The sequence below is a fragment of the Saccoglossus kowalevskii genome, chromosome 17 (genome assembly GCF_978046115.1).
Source record: "Saccoglossus kowalevskii chromosome 17, keSacKowa6.1, whole genome shotgun sequence".
Taxonomy (NCBI): domain Eukaryota; kingdom Metazoa; phylum Hemichordata; class Enteropneusta; family Harrimaniidae; genus Saccoglossus; species Saccoglossus kowalevskii.
The window spans coordinates 21520992-21542562 of NC_140657.1; the positions used below are offsets into that span (position 1 = coordinate 21520992).

The 21571-nt window shown below is 35.8% G+C and overlaps 2 protein-coding genes across 2 annotated transcripts in view; both read right to left on the minus strand.

Annotated features, from left to right (window-relative positions):
- Positions 1-736: 736 nt before the first annotated feature.
- LOC100368960 (flavin-containing monooxygenase 5-like) lies at positions 737-4709 on the minus strand. Its single transcript, XM_002740256.4, has 3 exons — positions 4588-4709; positions 2484-3139; positions 737-1725 (listed from the first exon to the last, which is right to left on the minus strand). Exons 2-3 carry the CDS (start codon positions 3111-3113, stop codon positions 754-756), a joined length of 1602 nt encoding a protein of 533 aa, XP_002740302.2. The 5' UTR covers positions 3114-3139; positions 4588-4709; the 3' UTR covers positions 737-753.
- A 2073-nt stretch (positions 4710-6782) lies between these two features.
- Positions 6783-21571, minus strand: part of LOC102808200 (uncharacterized) — an 83836-nt gene continuing 69047 nt past the window's right edge. The window contains exons 61-71 of the mRNA XM_085491934.1: positions 19114-19298; positions 18336-18530; positions 17464-17608; positions 16321-16436; positions 15662-15745; positions 14681-14875; positions 14135-14314; positions 12115-12268; positions 10686-10879; positions 8790-8953; positions 6783-7970 (exon numbers count right to left, since the gene is read on the minus strand). Of these exons, the coding sequence (XP_085348060.1) occupies positions 8792-8953; positions 10686-10879; positions 12115-12268; positions 14135-14314; positions 14681-14875; positions 15662-15745; positions 16321-16436; positions 17464-17608; positions 18336-18530; positions 19114-19298 (1610 nt within the window). The 3' untranslated portion in view covers positions 6783-7970; positions 8790-8791. The remainder of the gene's footprint in view (positions 7971-8789; positions 8954-10685; positions 10880-12114; positions 12269-14134; positions 14315-14680; positions 14876-15661; positions 15746-16320; positions 16437-17463; positions 17609-18335; positions 18531-19113; positions 19299-21571) is intronic.

Below are 21571 nucleotides of genomic sequence, written 5' to 3' on the forward strand. Positions count from 1 at the left end.
CAAAACTCTAACCAATTACAAAACAGTAAAAAGACTCTAGGGCGTAACCTTCAATCATAAAGCCAATCACACTAAGTACTGAATACGTCATATCTTTTGATTAATCGTTCACTACATTAATAACTACGGATACCAACTGTCAAAATCAATAGTCAGAATAGCGATGGTTATCTCGTAATTAGTTCCAAATCACTGAGCCAAGTTCCGTCCAAAACTTCAAATAGGCCTAAACGATGACAGACATAACACAGAATATAAAATACATTACCTCAAGGAAATTATTTAAGTTAAAAATGAAAGAAAAATTAATTGAATAATAATAATTATCATTATTATCATTGATGTTATTATTATTATTATTATTATTATTATTGTTGGCTTCACTTACAGGTTCAGGTTATTATAAATCACCCTCAAAGATAGTGTAATTCATTTTGTTTTTTGAGGAATCAGACTAGATTAGCTAACGGCTATTTCTGGTTTCTATTTTACCTATTTATAAATTGATTCTTGTTTTGTAAACTACAAGTGTACATTATTAGGTAAAAATAAAATATTTTATTGATTGATTGATTGATTGGTACGCACCATACATTAAAAATGTGTGCGCATTTGCATAATCCGCCAATTTATAAAATAAACGAATATTATTTTATGATAAATCATTTAATATTTAATAATTTCTAGATTTAAATATTATTGATTTTAATATTGTTTATCTTCACCTTGGTTCTTCCAGGAATATGAATTCTTTTACTGACAACATTTCCAAAATACTGCAAGAAATGCAACTAAAAACACTAACATTTTCAGAATACCGCCAAAGCTGGAATCTCTTTGGGGCATTTCGACTTTGCGAGTATTCAATGGTGCCGCAACTCTGTCCCAAATCGTCACAATAGTCTCCCTTGCCCCCTCCCATTTCCCCGGGCCAATTAATCGGTATTGGTACGTTGAGAAAGGCCCAAAATAACACTTGAAAGCTAATTTAGGGTCAGTGAAGAACAGCTTCTTGAAATTTGGTCGTACGCCGAATTGTGCTGCTATTTCATCCATATAAGGAATATAGTCGACCTGTATTGTGTAACGCTGTGATTTGATATATCGTGACGCCATGTCTTCCCGCTTCGCATTGATGTCTGCCAACATGATATCTTTTGGTGGCAACTTAGCGGCTCCTGTGAACACGCGGGTTGCCCACCTACTTTGTATTTCAGCGATGGGGACAGTAGAGCCTATTGGTTGAACGAGTCCGATCACTGCTAACGTACCATGTTTTAGTAATGGTGGAAATACGTACTTGTACAAAGAAACCTCGTTGTCGTTGACCTTTACAACAGACTCATCGAGAAATGTGAACTTAATCTTGTATCCGGTCGCCATGACAACACTGTCGATACCGTCTTCAAACGTACCATCTTCAAATTCCACGCCAGTATTGGTGAAGCGTTTTACGTTCGGCTTGACGCAAATTCGTCCGGTCTGAATCACATTGGGCAGGGCATCGTTTACCATGAGTTGCTGTTGATTGGCTCGGTGTTTAGGTAACAGACCGAAAAGAGCATGGTCGAATCGTTTATTCATCATCTTCTCCAGGATACCAACCAACATCGACTCTGGTAACCACTCAGAAATATAGCGTCTAACTCCGACAAAGTCACCTGGCAATCCACTATCGGCGATACGGAATATAACCCAGGTGCCGCGTCTTGTACTGAGGAATACCTAAAGAAATAAAAGAAAGTATTACGATACCATTAGTGTGAGCCAGAGAGCGTTTTTCTGTGAACCAAATAGAGGAAAGCGCAGTTAGAAGCAACAGCAATATAAAAGTCTCCATTTAACGCCCTCAACAATGCAGCACCAGAGCATCTTTTTGTGTTTGTTCAGATCAAATATTTATAAGTTTTGCTGATTGTGTGCGAGGGTCTATGAACACATTTTACATCCCGCTACCACGGCAGCCCAGTCTATGAATACGGTTTGATCTCAAAATGCAATGTCCCGAGCTTTTGAGCATTTTTTAAAGAAAAAATTGTAAGTAAGTTATACCAGTAGAATTCTGTTAATATTTTTTGAGAAAATTGGGAATATTTATAATTGTTTATACAACTATTCATATTAGTTACCAATGAATATCATATTTTAAAGGATACGAAGTTATGGACAGTTTGAAGCATATGTATAGTGATTACATACTATTCCAATGTATTTGTAAAACTCAAATTTAAAAATATATTTACAAATTCGGATTTTTGATTTTCATTTTTGGGTTGATTTGTAGTTCGATCCAAATTCACATTTTACAACTACTGCCTACATAACATTGCATCATGATTGTGGGAGAGAATAATATTAATAATGCTTTTTACAAGAATAATAAGACACGAATTATTCTCCAGTGTTTTGTCTCAATGGTAAGGACCTACAACATGAATATTGAAAGAAATTACGTAATATGGGCATATGAATACATAAATTACCTGTGAAGTAACATTTGCTAAATCAACTGCAGCATCGCCACCCGAATTACCTGTACCAATCACAACCACTCTTTTATTCTCGTAACCATAGAAATTCTTGTAATCGTGAGTATGCACTATCTTCCCTTTGAAGTCGTCTTGGCCCGGAAACTCGGGAACGTTCGGATCAACATGATGACCGCTGCAAACGAGGACAGCATCAAACGTTTGGGTTACAACTTCTTGTTTGGTCACGTCTCTGAAGCAGATGTCCCATTTGCCATTTAACGCGTAATCTGCGTTTGGTTTTATACTCTCAACACAGATGTTGAATTTGATGTACGGCAGCAGTTTGAAACGGTCCGCATACAATCTGAAGTACGCTAGTACGTAGTTATGTGGCATGAAATTCGGGTATTTACTTGGAATGGGGAAATCACTGAACGCCATGATTTCTTTACTTGTGTTTATAGTGGTCGACTTGAACACGCTTGCATGTCCGTGTCTGTTGTCCTCGTGGTAGTTCCACAGTCCTCCAATATCAGTGCCTTTCTCAAAGCAAATTGGTTCCAGGCCTTCTTCTAGGCATGATTTAATCGCAGACAGGCCACTTGCACCAGCTCCAATCACTGCCACCTTCCTTATAACCATGGTTGAAAAAAATGGGGGGAAAAACTCTGAAAAATAAAGATCATGATTTTGTTTACGCACATGTACTGCAGCGAAAAGGTGAGCACATAATACCTCTTAAATTTTAAAATACAACGTGAAGACAAATTCCGTCATTTTATAACGTACAATTATATATTATATTCTAATGGGATCCTACCCTGGCGGTCTAGGTTTTAGGAAAACTCTAGATATAATTAAATGTATACACTAAATGCGTTTATATTTATAGCAGAAAAAATATCTAATATTTGTAATTACGCATTTTTGTTTACCGACAACGACTCACAAATTGCGCCCTCGACGACAGGTATATCGAGGCGTTGTTGGGCGCTGCACAAGTGCCACACGTAGTAAACTATTACGAGAAACGATTTATGAAAAATATCACATGCTTTGTGACCTTGAACAGTGAAAATAAAATTGAGCGAATACACTTTTTTCATATATTTTACATTCAACTCGTGAAAAATCAGTGAAAATAAAATCCACACAAAACACACAAAGTATTTCCAGCCAAAATTAATTCCAGCTAAAATGAAGTATTTCAGTCACAGTAATACGAGACAACGATCACATCCGTTGGGACCCTTAATTTGTGACCTTGAACCCAACCATTGCACCGATACTATATGGTTGCATCCGGCTTGACTGGGCGTAGACAGCAGCTGTGTGCGCGCAAACATAGCACATGCCGCGGGTTTACATTCTCAGCAGAAACGGTGCCATTGCATATGTATCCCCCCCCACGGGGGGGGGGCTACTTGCATAGAAGTGCAATACGGGTATGTGCCGCCCCGACTGGGGTGTCATTTTACGTTATTTTGTTTATAAGTGGGTGGTCATTTATACATGGTTTGGTTTAGAAGTGTGTAGCATTTATTTACTATTACACAGGTCCTTATATTCAAGGCCAAATACCGGAAAAGGCTGAATTTTATGCATCGCAGGGATGCGCTCACTGGTTGCGAAAGTTGTGAGCTGGGTGTGCGTTTTTATTTTTGCTGAAAACACTTGTGTTTAGAAGTGGGTATATAAATAGAAAACAATGGTTTAGAAGTGAGTATGGTTTACGAGAGGTGGGCTTCACACCCTTACCCACTTAATGTGGAAGTACCCCCAACCCCAACCCACGTCAGTAATGTACGCGTTATTTGAGGCATAGCAGATGGTCTAAATACTGTAAAATGACTAATTTTCACTGGATTTAAATTTCACTGATTTATCATTTCAGGCATATTCAGTGGGTTAGTTTTTATCATTTAGATAATGTGTTCTATGCTAATTTTTACATATTAGCGCATTTTTCAGTCAGTGAAATAAGCAAAATTAAAACCCAGGGAATAATGAACCCCTTTACAGTATGAATTGTGTACCGATTATGCCCATTCCCATGGGCACAGGTGAGCTACATGATGGCACGAACTCATTGCTGTGTGTGAACGGGGGTACTCACCGGAGCAATTTTAGTCGATTCCGCCGCCAGTCCTGTACCATTGACGAGTCTTTTGAGTGTATCCCTAATTATATACCTGGGTAGTAGTAGAGACGTCTCGAGGTATAAAATAATAAAATACGCTTATGTAAATATACGTATGCCTAATACAAAGTTGCCATGATACCTCGATATGACGTCTTTCAAGCGTCGCGAATATAGGACACGCGTCATACAAAATGTCAGCATAACCTTGACTTGACCCCTAAATAGCGAGCTTGGATCACAGTGGAGGGACTGTGCTTAGATAAACCATGGGCAATGTTTTCCCATGACAGTTCTCTTACTAGGCTGCATATAGTTCCTCTAAACTGATTTGATTAAATGCCTTGATTTAATCAAAATAGGCCAGCGGGACTGTCAACAGTTTATTATCTTACTAAATGTGTAATCAATAAATTAGTCATCGTCCGAGCGAATCGCACGGTTTCGCTAAAGCCGGACATTCATAACCGACCCACGGCCTAATAAATGGTCCTTTTTGGCTGGCGAAGATGTATGCGTACCCCTTTCATAAGTCGAGCGCCCTTAATCACTTGCAGTTTCAGAATGACTGAAATCGAACACCACCGTATCCGTAGACCATCATATAACCAGGAAGTATTGTTTTAAAGTAAAATACGCTGTGAATTTTGTCTTTATTTTCATTTTGACCCAGTGCTAAGCTGAAAGATAAAGCCTGCACAATGTTTTTGAAGTTCCCAAGATCGTTTTTTTTTTTTGCAGAAAGTCGTATGAAACGTTGAATGCCAGTCCAGTTTTTAACGACTCAATATTAGTGCCAAATAATTATTTACACTCGTATGACAGATGCAATACAAAGAGGAGCCAACATTTTCCAAAAAACATGGGTGATTGTTAAATGCAAATGAATGTTCACTGCTGCGCTAAGACATTACATACTGTGGAATACTTTATTTTCGCTGAAAAGGCTTAGTGGGCGTTTTGTGTGGAACTTATTTTCACGAATTTTTGATGAGTTTAATGTGAAATATAGGAAAAAAGTATATTCGTTGGATTTTATTTTCACGGAATCATTACTTCAGCAAAAATAGCGAAAATAAATTCCAAGCGAAAATAAAGTATTCTACAGTAATTAAATCTAGGTTCGTAACATTTTCATTTAAGCAAACAATCTCACAAACTACTACTGTGGAATACTTTATTTTCGCTAGAATTAATTTTCGCTGAAAAGGCTTTTTGGGCGTTTTGTATGGAATTTATTTTCACTGATTTTGGATGAGTATTATGTGAAATATAGGAAAAAAAAGTATATTCGCTAGATTTTATTTTCACAGAATCATCCCTTCAACGAAAATAAAATCCAAGCAAAAATAAAGTATTCTACAGTATTTAAATGATAGTCGTGCCATGATTTTTGAATATACACAATAGACAAGAGCTGTTTACAAGCTGTAACACGACATGATACAACTAATTCATTCGTGTTATCATACCAAGCCAAAACCTGGTCATTCGAATGACAAGTGGTCATCAGCCATTGTACAAAAAAAAAAATCGACTATTGCAGAAGCAAAACCGAAGTATCAATGAGCATGATTGTAGCTACCAGTTGAATAAATCTACTATTGCAGTATCTTGGTGTGTGTGTGTGTGTGTGTGTGTGTGTGTGTTGGTGTAGACGTAGAAGTGGAGCCTGTAGACCAGACATACACAAACAAAGTGGAGCCCTTTGTACAAGTGGAGCCCCAAATTGGTGGCTCCACAATGTTTCATAATTTATATTAATATTTAATCGAATTTAAGTCAGGTTTGCGAAGCTTAGGTTTAGTATCGGGGAAGGTATGGTTCACGTTATATTAATATTAATATAATTATACCATACCTTACCCCGATACTAAACCTAAGCTTCGCAAACATTTCTATGTTCAGTCACGGGATATTCAACTCTAGTTTAATTAAACTTAATTAAAGTGCAATTCTCCATTGTATTGCATTGTAATTGAGTTTAATTAAACTCCAATTAAAACGCAACCCTATATAGGAACACGTTTTAATCGAGTTCATATCGCAACTATATTAAAAGTTAATTCAATGGTGGCTCCACAATTCATGGGACACCTGTATGTGTGTGTGTGTGTGTAAATACATGCTTGTTTATTGCATAAAGAAAGCAACAACTACTACTACCACCATTATTAATTCCTTCACTTTTAATTCACGTTTTCTTGCTAATAAAAAATACATGACAACAATTGCATTAAACAGTACTAAAAAGTTGTTAAAAGGTAACATTCAGTTAATTAAAAAAAAAGGAATTGCTCTTTATTTGATTTTAATGCAAAGTTCTCAAAAGAAAGGGCTCAAAAAGGCAATCGATGTAAATGGATTGTAATATATAAATATTAAAACTAGAAAACCTGGTTAGATATTGTCAAAATAAGTGAAACAATTGTAATAGTATCTCGATCTGATTAACATTCATTTTGAAGCAACTTACAGTAGGTATATTCGAGTTGAATTCAATAACACTTGATAGACCTACATACCAATAATAAATGAAGTAAGGGATAAGCCAATCACACAAAGTTCTCCACTGGTTAATCAGCCACTCACAGAAGATATACAAATTAGACCTAGGCAAGTGGAATGTCAATTAGTCAAATTTTAGCACTTTCAGTTAGGAAATTAACATTCAAATACACTTGATTGTTCACTAGGTTATACAGTTTATTGACTGAACAAATGGGAGGATTGATAAAGATGGCTTGTTTAGTGATATCGAATACCTCAATAAAATTTTACTAAGACAATATTGCCAGATCTTACTCACCAATGAGAATAAAACTGATGTATTTTTTTTTTATCTCACTGTGCCTTATTAGCAAGAAGAAAAGTATCGCACATACCAGTTATATTATCAACCCTCACAATTATCAATATTGTAATTGAGGCATTATGGGTAAAATAAATAGCCTTATAAAAAGAAAAAAAATACAACAAGAAACACTATGTTAGAAAGCGTTCCTGAGACTAAACATTAGTATAAATATATAAAAAAATAGGGTTGTTAATTCATAGATCACCAATACAATTTTTTTTAACAATTAAAAAAAATAAGCCGAATTAATTGTACAAGTCTCAAGATAAATACATAAAAAATACTGTGAATAATGAATAATTCAAAGAAAGCAAGTCCCTGAAAAATTTCTTCTGAAAGTTCAGTTAAAATGTTTGATAGTTCTAAAACCACAAATCCAGGTTCTAAGTTATAAATACAAGGGATGAGGGTCAGACAGCAACTACGTAGGTTGACCAGCCAGGATTAGGTTTCAGTGGTAATCTTCAGATCCAACAAATCGATCCTAATTACCATTTAAAATCTGAAATACCAAAGTTTCCATATTACTTAATATTTGACTGGCTTGTACAATACAGTATGTTTGTGACAAAATATCAATATTAGACCTTGCTACAGTGATACATGTGTGGTTGTGTGGGAACAAGAAACCAGAGGTGACAGCATAAGATACTCAAATTTACTACAAGTTAATTTTATTTTTAAATTATTATTTGGTAAAAGTTAAGAGGCAATAATGAGATAGACATTGATCCAATTTTTTTGCACTAACAGGCAAACAGTTTCTCTTCATTCAAGGAATCTATTATAAATTATAACCTGGAAATATTATGCAAATAACTTAATATGCACAGTGTATGTATTTAGCATCAATCCATTTGATTAGACAATTGATAGCATGACAATTCGAAAATAATCAGATATTCAAATACCAAATTTCAATCCATTTGATTTGCTCTTGTACAGGATAAACAAGGTGAAATAGATAAATTAATAAGCATCATACACTCGCATATAACAGTGAGTATGTACATTTATGCGAAATTGTGAACAAATTTGGCACTAATGCAGCAATTTTATCAAGCACACATTGAATAAGGTGCACTTGCATACAGAATGTTGGCAATATTGCCTGGCAGCCATTTATTTTTGTTCATTCCTCAATAATATATTGCCTGATTCAGTTGAAAGTTTGCACATAATTACTATACCCATAGGCAATAGCACAGGTTGCATATTTTGTGTTAATTTGGTAACTTGACTGATCGATTTGATTAAAATCCCTAAAACCACAGTCTGTACGTGTAAACAATTATAATAATAGCGACAAAGGAATACCTACATTTAGATATGTTCCCAATCAGCCGAGTAACCTTGTTCTGTATTAACCGCGTCAGAATAAAATCTGACTGTCACTTCATTATCACCCGCAGATGACTCCCAGATTAAAGGTAGAAAATATTGCTTACAATAAAGGGCGGTGTTTCCAGATGGAGAAGATTCAAACTGAAACGAAGAAAATGTAGTTAAAAAAAAAAGACTTGACACAATCCTAAAAGACGAGAGTAATCAAACCACTATAAACTTTAAGATTCTAAATGATTTATGACATGTAGACAGCTGTACAAAGGATGATTGCAACAAGTCGAGCACGTCATAGATATGGCTCTAAAACAGCATTCTTCTTAACACAAATGCCACCAGTCGGCCATTTGTAATTTGATTTGTAAAATGAAATTGATCTACAACCTTCTTCCACATTCGGAAGAATAGTATGAACAAACTAACAATCATGATTTTTTTTTTTTAACAAATTTCCTGCTCAAGCTGTTTTCCCCCATTCAAAAATATGGAGTCTTTCAGCAGGCAATATGTCAAACTGAGGTTATTTTCATGTAGAAATTATCTACTAATATGTTCTCGAGCATTTAGTCATGCATCTTCATGTGTAAATTGTAAAACAAGACTTTTCGAAACACTTAACAAAACGTTCAAATTTGTTCAAGTGCCACTGCACATATATTCATAATTTGTTCACATTTTAGGGAATTAGATTTGAAACAAATCTTGTTACTTAACAGTAAACTACACTAAAATGAGTGCACATTACTAAATGTAAAATTATGTATAATGTAGTTGTAAAATTTGATTGCAATCAGTCAAGGCACGACATACATGCCTCTGGAATTAAAACATTTGATCCTTTATGGAGGGGGAGGCAAGGGTTTACGGAAAATAAAAAGGGCTTTTTACAATTTACAAGAAAAAAAAAGAAGTTTTTACAGTTTACAGTGTTAAAAAAAGGAACATTGAATGGTCCGAAGAGCTCTCCGGCTCAAAATCTCCGCCATTGCTGCACCGTGTGTAGAGATGCACGCGCATATTACCCTCGTAATGCTCTTCATTCGGTTAGAGGGCCTTTTACGTCTTGACATTCAATTTTGTAGTAAATTGTGTCATCTAGTCGTTTTACAATTTCTATAATGTAATTTCCCTGGATTATTCTTTACGATTTTTTTTATTTGGATGTAAATTCTTGTACGTACCGAGAAAAATGACACATTTTTACAGTTTACGAAACAAATATTTGATCGATTACGTTGTACGTCTAGCCTGTGATTAGAATTACGAAATTTATTTTTTCAATTTACGTAGTACAAACAAAAAAATATTGCAATTACGTTGAACGAAAATAACCCTTGCCCCCCCCCCTTATGCAGAATGCATGTAGAAAGTTCGAAAAATAGCTGCCCATGGATGAGAGAAATGCTGCCATTCAGCCATCTTGAATTGGATCATCAAATAAATAGATGATTGATTGGCTTATGCATGTATAGTCTGAATGTGATTGGCTTATGCATGTATAGTCTGAATGTGATTGGCTTATGCATGTATAGTCTGAATGTGATTGGCTTATGCATGTATAGTCTGAATGTGATTGGCTTATGCATGTATAGTCTGAATGTGATTGGCTTATGCATGTATAGTCTGAATGTGATTGGCCTATGCATGTGAAAAATGCATGTTCCCATGTTTGGACTTCATCCAGGTAAAAACTAATGAATTAAACTGTGAATTATAATTTATTAACAAGGCCTTAATTGGATGTTCGCTTAAATAATGAGCTGGACTGTCTTGTATTTCTTTGCACACCATCCTTACACAGTTGGAATGCACTCTAAGCACAGGTCTATAAACATATTGGTATGAACTGAATAAAGAAAAGAAAGAAACTCGCCTGCAAATAATCTTTTTCACATCGAAAACTTGTGTCAGATTCAAGTTGGAACTCATTGATTGTGAATTTTATACGTTTTCCTTGTGGCAGTTGAAATGTTGTGACACAATCTAGATTATTGGCATAATTAGCAGGGTAACCAGGAGACATTATCACACCACTTGATACCGTGGAAGGTACAGTCACACCACATCCTGAGGAGATAAGACAAGTGTATATAAACATCGAGTCTATGGGAATGTTTCAATTCAAGCTAGAATCTAAGTAAAGTCAATTACCGTACTCGACCGCGTTAGCGCCCATGCCCGGGCAAGCGCCCACCCCCCACTTTTGCGCAATTTTTATATTTGGGGTCACATTCGGCAAAGCGCCCACCCCTTCAAAATGCAACTAATTTAAAACTTGGCCTTGCGTAACGAATCTTGGTAATCGTTTTTTATATGATACAGCGTGGATATCGACTGTTGTGAACATGTTGTGAATGCGTAGAACACGGTAACCGTGCGTAAACTACACTTCGACAATGACATGTTAATAAAAGTAAAATGCGATAAATATACATGCCATATACAGTTTACCTCTCCAAAATGGCTAGTTACTAGTTTTTTGGAAAAACTATGTCGTTTATTCGCTGAAATCAATTCCAACAGATCGTACTTCGCCGCTGCAGGTGAAATCTGCAAATGCATCATGGCGGAAAGTGATTTTCATAGAGAGTTTGCGTACGATCCAACACCTTCGTCAGTGGAGATAATATGACAATTTTGACTTCGACTGTGTTCCAACAGACTCAAATGTTTTTAATTTCGTAAATTCTGGCGGTACGTAATTAATATTGTAATAAAATGTGCATATTTTTGTGATCATTGTGAAAATCAATGACGACTCAACTAATTTCGTAATTTGATTTCCCTCAAAGACGTAATCTGTCACTTGATGAATCAAATTTTTCATTTGCACTCTTTTTCGAGGGGGGTGCTCGGGTAAGCGCCCACCCCTAAAAAATCGTGATTTTCTGAGTTGAGGCCCCTGGGCGTTAACGCGGTCGAGTACGGTATATAGGAAATAACCTATGGGAATGTAGCCATGACATAGCAATAAATCTATGGGAATTTTGCACTTGTATAGAAAGAAGTTTTTGAAAATGTGGCAATTCTACAGGACGAAGTCTATGGGAATGTGTCAATTCTATAGGACCAAGTCTATGGGAATGTGGCAATTCTACAGGACGAAGTCTATGGGAATGTGTCAATTCTATAGGACCAAGTCTATGGGAATGTGGCAATTCTATAGGACTAAGTCTATGGGAATGTGTCAATTCTATGGAACGAAGTTTATGGAAATTCTATGGAAATGTGGCAATTCATCAGCAAACAATGCTTGGTACTTGTACCATAACAGATTTCATGGTTGTGCATCTTTTTCTTACCTGTAGTCCCACCACATGGATCAGTATTACAAGTTAGACTATTCGCAGGTTTAGTGCCTGTACATAAAGCTTCAGAAGTTGCAGTCAAACCCGTCTGGGTATCCAAGCAAGTCACACTGTAGAATTCTGTTCCACCACCACATGTAGCAGTACACTAAATAGGACACAAAGCAAGAAAAGAAAAGCAAGGTTCAAGTAAACTATAATTTTCTGAAATGACAACTGTACATGTAATAGCCATGATGAAAACATGTAAACTAGGTCACTGTACATTATTACACAATTGATCATGCAAGTATACAATGTCAAAACCATCCCACCCTCTCCCCCCGGGATTACAAATATTGCTGCATTGTTTATTCAATGTTCAGTTGCTGTTATGAACTGAATGGAGAATGGGAAACTTTATTCGTTTATCATTTAAATGGCAGTGTGGTTGGCATGACCGCATGGATTGGCACTATTGAGACAAACGCGCGATCACAATGAATAGCTTTTAAACATAGTCATTTTGTTATTGGCTTTGTCATATGCATAGACATCCTATAACAGGGTTCTCCCCAGCTGACAAAGTGCTGGACGGTATGAATATTTATGAGCTCATTAATATGCATGAACTAATTAGTATTCAAAATGGCCACATACTGGCAAGAAGACAGGTCATATGTAATGATATTTATTATACAGTATGGAACATTACAACACAACACAGGATAAATAATACACAAACAAATCATCTTTGAAGACATGATGCATAACAAATTGAACGCACAAAATAATTACAACAGTTACAATATGAAATCATTACTATTTGTTGATGTTAAATCGTTTTTTTTGAAACTAATGTTTTATGAAGTCAGGCAAAATAAAATAATGTTTCAAAAAAGTACTATAACTTATTTTCTGTATTTTTGTTACTACTGGAAATTTTATGTTTGTATTATTTGTTCATTTCGACATGGCAATATAAAATTTATGTTGTCGCACAAACGTTCGGTTCATTAAAAAACTTGCAAGAATGTGCGTCATCGGCGCCAAAAAGCAAGATGATCAAACGCAATAAAATCTACATAAAAATCTAGCAAAAATAATAGCATTATGTATAAATTTACATACTTAAAAAATAATTTTCATTCGAATCGAAAGTTTGTTGATGTCTGCTTCATTGAAAACAGCTATGACCCAGAAACAGTTAATTTTACTGTGTGCATCCTGATACTACGTAACTATGATTTTGATTGGACAAAGCCACGCACTGACGCGAAAAACAACCAATCAGAATGTTTGATCCAAGAAGAACACAAGTAAATTTATTTCCTCCACTTATGATGCGAGTTGAAAGCATGGCCGTTTTACCGGGGTTTTTAAATCGTGATTTAAAGAAAATTCAACTTTAAATAGTGACATTCATCAAAATATAAACATTCACATCTTTAATCAAGCATTCGTCTGGACAATGTCTGTGATGGTACGTCGGCTGTGCTGGTCATTTACCGATCATGCATGGCTGCCTTTGTTCCACTCGGCGGGGACGATGTTGCCGCTACAAGTCATGGCGTTAACTTGGTTTTAACCATTGACCTTATGTTTTGACGAATGGTTTTACCGATATCAATTTTATATATTTGACGTCACCCTGGCAGTAAAAATATGGGTACGGTAATGCACTTTTCTATGCGTTACCGCCGTGCTAAGTAGGGTTTAGCATTTACTAGTGTTGATTGCCACTGGGCCTCTTACATCACCAACTCGTTGAGTTGAGTTTCACGACCTATTGTTTTTTTTAATTGGTGACACAACCCAAGCTTTGTTATCCACCCTCTCAAACATTCTTTTGTCTCTCAGAGCGTTTGTTGCGTCCTGGACAAAAACAATAGTGCCAGACGGCGCCGTCCAGCGTGGGGAGAACCCTGCTATAATAATAGCTGGTACTTATTAAATTCAACACAACCATGTCGTTAAGACTTTAAACATGGTGCTGCTTCACTGTAGTAAATTAGTCGTAATTTCCTATACTTACAGGCAGAATAACAGCCGTTTGCCACTGATATCGTCCAGTACTGCAAGGATCCTCAATACACACCTGGACACTAATTGGTTTACTACCAGCATCACACTGGGAATCTGGCAAGGTAGCACCTGCATCATTCTGACAGGATACAGTACGTGATTGTGTTCCACTTCCACAGGAGACAGAACACTGAAATTCAAATACCGCTCAAATTTACACACATAATTTAATTCAAGTGCCCCCCCCCCCACACACACAGAAAGGTACAGCAATGTGAAAAAACATGAACATACACAGGTCATTCAATTAAATAGTCATTTTTACTATTGTATAACAAGAGAAGTATGACCTGATGTCTGATATACGTGTTAAAAACCTTCCAAGTTTGGAGATGATCAGATCAAAATTGTTAAAAAGTTATTGTAACCACATAAAATTTTGTGCCAGAGACAACAATTAAAACAACGATATCAACATTTTCCCTTTCTCTATGAAGGCAAAGAAATAGAATTACAGTCCACGAAAAAAGAACTGTAAAGTTGAATTATTACTTACAGTAAGCCAACTACCAGTAACCCATTGTGGAACAGAACAAGATACAAACTGATAATTGATTTTGTATCCTCTTGCTACATTGTTGCTATTTGTTACAAACTTGACTGCCACAGTGGAGCCAGTGGATATCCAATCAGGAGGCAGTGAAGTTCCACAATATCTGGTAGTTAAAGCAGGGTTGCTGTTGTCAGAAAGCTGAATAAAGAAAAAAAACAATGTAAAGCATGAGTGAGCAAGTTCAATAACATTCATGGACAATTTTCATCTGACATCCCTTGATGTATGCGTCACCAGAAATCTATCGCACAAAAAAATTTAAAAAAATGTGAAGGCAAGTACAGGCATGTGGACAGACCTAAAAAGCATCACTTTGACAGCTATTCGGCGCCATGTTGTTGAATGGTCGAAAGTTCATATATGAATGCCATGAGTGAACCGATGCTTGAATTCACATCTTTGATTTGATATCTCAGTTGTGTAATTTTGAATTTCTTATTATGTCTTATATTAGTCTAACAATGTACTTGGCATTATTCATTTTTTTTTGGAGAAAACAAGAGTACATGTATCTGGATTTTTAAATGATCATCTTGGGCATGACTTGAATATTTTTAGCAAATTTGTGCCTTTTCTACTGTGTGGGTTAAACTCTTGCTAAACTTGCAGATGGCTATTTGTATCCTGGTAAATATATGCTCTTGAAAAAAAAAATATTTTAACTACCATGTTCGTTTTCATGGTATTTGTTTTTTCTACCAATCATTTTTTGTGGTGGTTGATGTTTTAGATGAATACGGTAGTTAAGATGCAACAGCAGATGAACAAAAGTTGTTTCAATAATATGAATATCCCTGATATGACATTAATTGGTTATGTGAAATACAATATGAAAAAAAAAATTACTAAATAACTAGTATAGCAATGCATAATTACTTATAGAAGATAAAAGACTAACAAATGATTATTTAGAATCAAACTTACTTCAAGGTAGTCATTGTCACAGACACTTGACGTAGATCCCAACTGAATATCCATAGATACAAACATGATTCTGATACACTGACTCTGCAAATCACAATGCAACAGTGCATTAAAGATTGTGACCACTTGTTAAGATTGGCAATGTTGTTATATTACATTAATATTTCATTAATGGCAGATGTCATGCATTTAATCAAAACATCAATGCTAACATTTTCTGCCACTTGAGACATTGGAACCACCACAAAATACCATGCAAAACTGTTCACTGATGAGCGAAGTTCATTTTCAGTTTCCCTGCACTCCAAAATATAACAATCTGGCATACATGCTTGGAGCAAATCACTTGTACATGGGAGTAACACTGCAGGTCACAACATCAACATGGTACAAACACTTTTTTTAAGGAAATTTTTAAGTTTTGCTCCTGGATTTTTTTGGTGACATTTTACAAAACAAGCAGCCTCTCGGCTGAAATAGCTCTGCTGTTAGCAATGCACATTTCAATTAAAGAACTGAAGATATCATTAGAAAATAAACAATATGTATAGTATCAATGCAATGGGACTTGCTCTTTTCAACAAGAATTCGACATTCAGTAATATGAAAAGCTCTGCCCGAGGCAATACAAATGAGCCCAATTTGGATTGACTGCCTACCTGAAGACTGAGAATAGTATTCATACAATCTTCATTGTTATCATACAGAGACACACCATCATAGTTGGGTGATGTTAACTCAGCTGTACTACTGTCAGTTATAACACGACCACAGTCTGCAAACAAAAATATAATACAATGTTATTTTTGCATGCATGTTCAATAATGAAAGTAGCTACAAACAAGCAGCCTGTCAGCTGAGATAGCTCCGCTGTTATCAATGCACATTTCAATTAAAGAACAGAAGATATTAGAAAATGAACAATATGTATAATATAAAATGAAAAATATGTATAATATCAAAGCAAATGGGACTTGCCGTTTTCAACAAGAATTCAAAAATATCACTTTTCATCAAAAATGACAAAAATATCACCAAAATTAGAGAATTGAAGATATCATGAAATGATCAAATCTGAGAGAGGTCTACCCAAGGTACATATACACAAAGTATCAAAGCATTCAGGCTTGCAGTTTTCAAGAAGAAGTCGAAAAAGTAAAACATTGACACAGACGACGACGGACAATCACCCATATGATAAGCTCCGCTCGACAAAGTCGACAGCGGAGCTAAAAAACACAATAAGGTTAAGAGTATGCAGCATTATTCAGACAGTCGAACTGATGCATCATTTGTTAACATTTTTGCAAACCAGTCAGTGGAAAACCCGGAATGCGAAAACTATGGAAACATGGAAAGTTAAAAAAACTCATTTTCAGAACATTTAGTTTTTTCTTGTTATGATAGTGTCATTATTTCCTGACAAGTAGATCAGAGACATTGAGAACTTGTGAAGTTGTGTTGCATTAGTTGAGACAGAGTGCAAAGGTATAGTGTAAAAACTACACAAAAATTTGATGGATTAGGAAGAACTATAAGGCACTACATAAACAAAGTACAATGACCATATCTGAATCCCTCCTAAATTTCTGTCTGCATGGATGGCAAGTAGATTCAGATCTCTCACAGACAATCTATCCAATTGGTCCTCGTCTCATGAATACTGATTAATCCACAATAAAAGTCTAATTAAATTAGAGATCGTTTTCACTACCATCTTCAGAGTATTGCCTTTAAATTGGGAAAAAAGACGGAGGTTTCAGGGTACATGGAATTGCTAAATCAATTATACTATCACTCACATTGTATGCAGGGTTGAGTATTGCAGACTTGGGATGTGGCAGGCTTGGCATCAGTACAACTGGATTCTTGTACAACAACCTGGGTTACCACATCAATACAACTCACAACACGAGATTGAGTACCACCACCACAATCTGCTGTACACTGTAAGACAAAGGTTAGATAGAATACATAATCAGGTATATCTGAAGAATGTTTAATCTATGGGACAGGGAAGACTTGAGTGACAACAAAACAACTCATGAATTCATGATCTGATAACATTCACTTCAATCATTTTGACATTTTTGGGAGGTACAGTAGGTATTTTTAGCATTTACCAAGAGTCACTATGTAATGGAATAGTGTACTGTAAATCGTGATATTTATCACATTAAATTTCAAATGCAAATTTTATTTTAAAGGCCCAATTCACTTGCCCCGGGGCAAGTGTCAATTGGAGGTGTGGCTATGCTAATGAGTGTTGTTAATCACTTGCATAGCCTATACAATGCTGCAAAAGTGCAATGATATCTTTGACCCAAGAGAACAAAATTTGTGATAAAATTTTAGCTCCTCATTCCCCAAGTATGCAAAAATAAATTTTTGCTAAAATAAAGTTGTGACATTTTTGGAACTACTTTATTACAAGCATCAGAATACATACTTTTATAATGGTGTTATGTCACCTGATCACTCAAGTGTATTGATATGTAAAAAGTAGTGTCATCGGTTGTAACTGAAAATGGCGAATAAACAAGTTAAACCTGAAAGCTTCTGGTTTCTTTGATGTTTCGTGTGTTCCCGAGTCAACACCTCACAAAAGTATTTTACAGTAGTACATGTTTGAGAACACATTTTCTCTAAATAAGTTTCAAAATTACAACCCTACCTGACTCCATGCTTCAGTTGTCCAGGTGTAGCTTGGACAGTCACCAAATACAGCAAAAATCTGGTAGCCCCCTGCAGTGAGTGCATCATTGGTGTGCAATGTCAACCTGACATTACCTGTTGAGGATTGCCAACTTGGCAATGGTGAATAAGTACCACAGAAGAACTGTTCTTCTCCGCCAGAGACATCTTCAATCTGTTGAGAAAGGGTAATTCAAGGCATTGTTTGAATGGAATATTTTACGATATATAGCGGATCATACCATTATCAAAGTCAGTGCAAAATGGAATACAAATGGGAAAACCTGAATACATAAACAAATCATTCTAACAGATATTTTACTTATTATATGATTGTGTTATTATTTAAAGTACATGAATGTTTATTGGAGACTGTTAACAGAATGCATTGAAATCTGACATTGAGGTTAAAAGTTCATTCAGCTGACAGGTTAACTGGTTTGCTGACTGCTTTGCAATGTATGCTTACAAAACATTATGCCGACCAGTGTAAAAAGGAACATAAAATCAGGTCATTTAGGGGGTGATCAATTAAGATGGTAGGTTGATGCTGAAATACAGGACACCTAGGGAGCGACAAAACGAGATGACAGGTTGGTGTTGGAGTAATTAAAGAGATCAATTTTTTGTTTGAACACCACATAGTGAGTGAGTGACCAATTGAGATTTGAACGTGTTCGAATGACCAATAACGATGCAAGGTTGGAGAATAGTGACAGGTCACCTAGCACCTAGGAATTCACAAAAACGAAGCTTACCTTGACATAGTCAGTGTCACACACATCATTTACAGTACCAGACTCCAAATCAAAATTTAGAAACAGGAAGTTGATACATCCATCAGCATTGTATATTGTTGTCACGCAGTCCAAATTATTAACATAGTCATCTGGGTAGTTGTAGGATGATATTGTTGAACTACTCGTCACAGAGACATCGCAGTCTGGAAAGAAGAATTACATATTATAGGGAAACACTTTAAAGAAAATGCTACTGCAAAAATAGACAAGCAGCCTGTCAGCTGAGATAGCTCCGCTGTTAGCAATGCACATGGCAATTAAAGAACAGAAGATATCATTAGAAAATGAACAAATCTGAGAGAGGTCCACATGTAGTACCTATATGTATAATATATCAAAGCAATTGGACTTGCGGTTATCAACAAGAAGTCGAAAATATCACTTTTTACCAAAAATTACAAAAATATTCATCAAAATTAGAGAATTAAAGATATCATCATGAAATGAACAAATCTGAGAGAGGTCCACATGTAGTACCTATATATGTAATATCAAAGCAATTGGACTTGCGGTTTTCAACAAGAAGTCGAAAATATCACTTTTTACCAAAAATTACAAAAATATTCACCGAAATTAGAGAATTAAAGATATCATTACAAAATGAACAAATCTGAGAGAGGTCCACATGTAGTACCTATATATGTAATATCAAAGCAATTGGACTTGCGGTTTTCAACAAGAAGTCGAAAATATCACTTTTTACTAAAAATGACAAAAATATTCACCAAAATTAGAGAATTGAAGATATCATCATGAAATGAACAAATCTGAGAGAGGTCTACCCAAGGTACATATACACCAAGTATCAAAGCATTCAGGCTTGTAGTTTTCAAGAAGAAGTCGAAAAAGTAAAACATTGACACGGACGACGACGACGGACAATCACTCATATGATAAGCTCCGCTCGACAAAGTCGACAGCGGAGCTAAAAATATTCAGGTAAGAACACATTTTAGTTTCTACCGTACTCGACCGCGTTAGCGCACAGGGGCCTCAACTCAGAAAATTATGATTTTGTAGGGGTGGGCGCTTACCCGAGCACCCCCTTCAAGAAAGAGTGCAAATGAAAATTTTGATTCATCAAGTGACAGGTTACGTCTTTGAGGGAAAAATCAAATTACTAAATTAGTTGCGTTGTCATTGATTTTTACAATGAAGAAACAGAAATGATCACAAAAAATATGCACATTTTATTACAATATTAATTACGTACCACCAAAATTTACGGAATTAAAAACATTTGAGTCTGTTGGAACACAGTCAAAGTCAAAATTGTCATATTATTTCCACTGACAAAGTTGTTGGATCGTACGCTAACTCTCGATGAAAATCACTTTCCGCCATGATGCAATTGCTGATTTGACCTACACCAGCGTCCTTTGACCTAATGGGTCAAGTTGGTTATTAACTAATCAGAATGCTGTGTTGTACTGACGCAATTCTTCGGAAATTCCCTAAGACTTTCCGGTAACGCAATGCGAAAGTGAATAATCAATGTCGAAGTACGACCTGTTGGAATTGATTTCAGCGAATAAACAACATGGTTTTTCCAAAAAACTAGTAACTAGCCATTTTTGAGAGGTAAACTGAATCTGGCATGAAATATTTATCGCATTTTACTTGTATTAACAGGTCATTGTCGAAGCGTAGTTTACGCACGGTTACCGTGTTCTACGCATTCACAATATGTTCACAGCGATCGATATCCACGCTGTATCATATAAAAACGATTACCAAGATTTGTTATGCAAGACTAAGTTTTAAATTAGTTGCATTTTGAAGGGGTGGGCGCTTTGTCGAATGTGACCCCAAATATAAAAATTGCGCAAAAGTGGGGGGTGGGCGCTTGCCCGGGCATGGGCACTAATGTGGACGGGTACGGTAAATGTCAATATAGTATAGGGTTTAAAGTTTTAAAGGCGAGGGTTTAAAGTTTTAAAGGAGAGGGTTTAAAGTTTTAAAGGCGATGGATGTGGCGCAGGGCGTCTGCAAAGTTCATGTGAACAAAAAATGTTTTTACATACGTTGTGTATGTCACTATGAGTTCCATATTGAACAGAACACAAAGTGACGCGATGTCCACCACCAACCTTTAATTAATCACTGGGTGGCTGACAGTTAAATATGTTAAAATGAATATTTAAATTTAACAATGAAACGCATTTTTTTTTTAATAATACAAAGAATTTAAAACCCAGTTTAATAATTAATCTGTAGTATAAATTCCTCTAAAATTATACCAAGTGAAAATTTCTCATCGATACACCATTATTCATTCATTCATTCATTTTGACACCAATACTGATCATTGCCCAGCAAAATCTGAATATCTGTGAAAGTGTCTGGGGCATTTAAAAATTCACCCCATCTATTACATATAGACGTTCAAAGGACAGCAACACAGTTGAATGTAACG

Coding starts and splice junctions, on each gene's coding strand:
- LOC100368960 (XM_002740256.4), bottom strand. CDS start 3,113: ATGGTTATAAGGAAGGTGGCAGTGATTGGAGCTGGTGCAAGTGGCCTG. Junction 1,726..2,483: donor TAGCAAATGTTACTTCACAG/GTAATTTATGTA, acceptor TTATTTCTTTAG/GTATTCCTCAGTACAAGACG.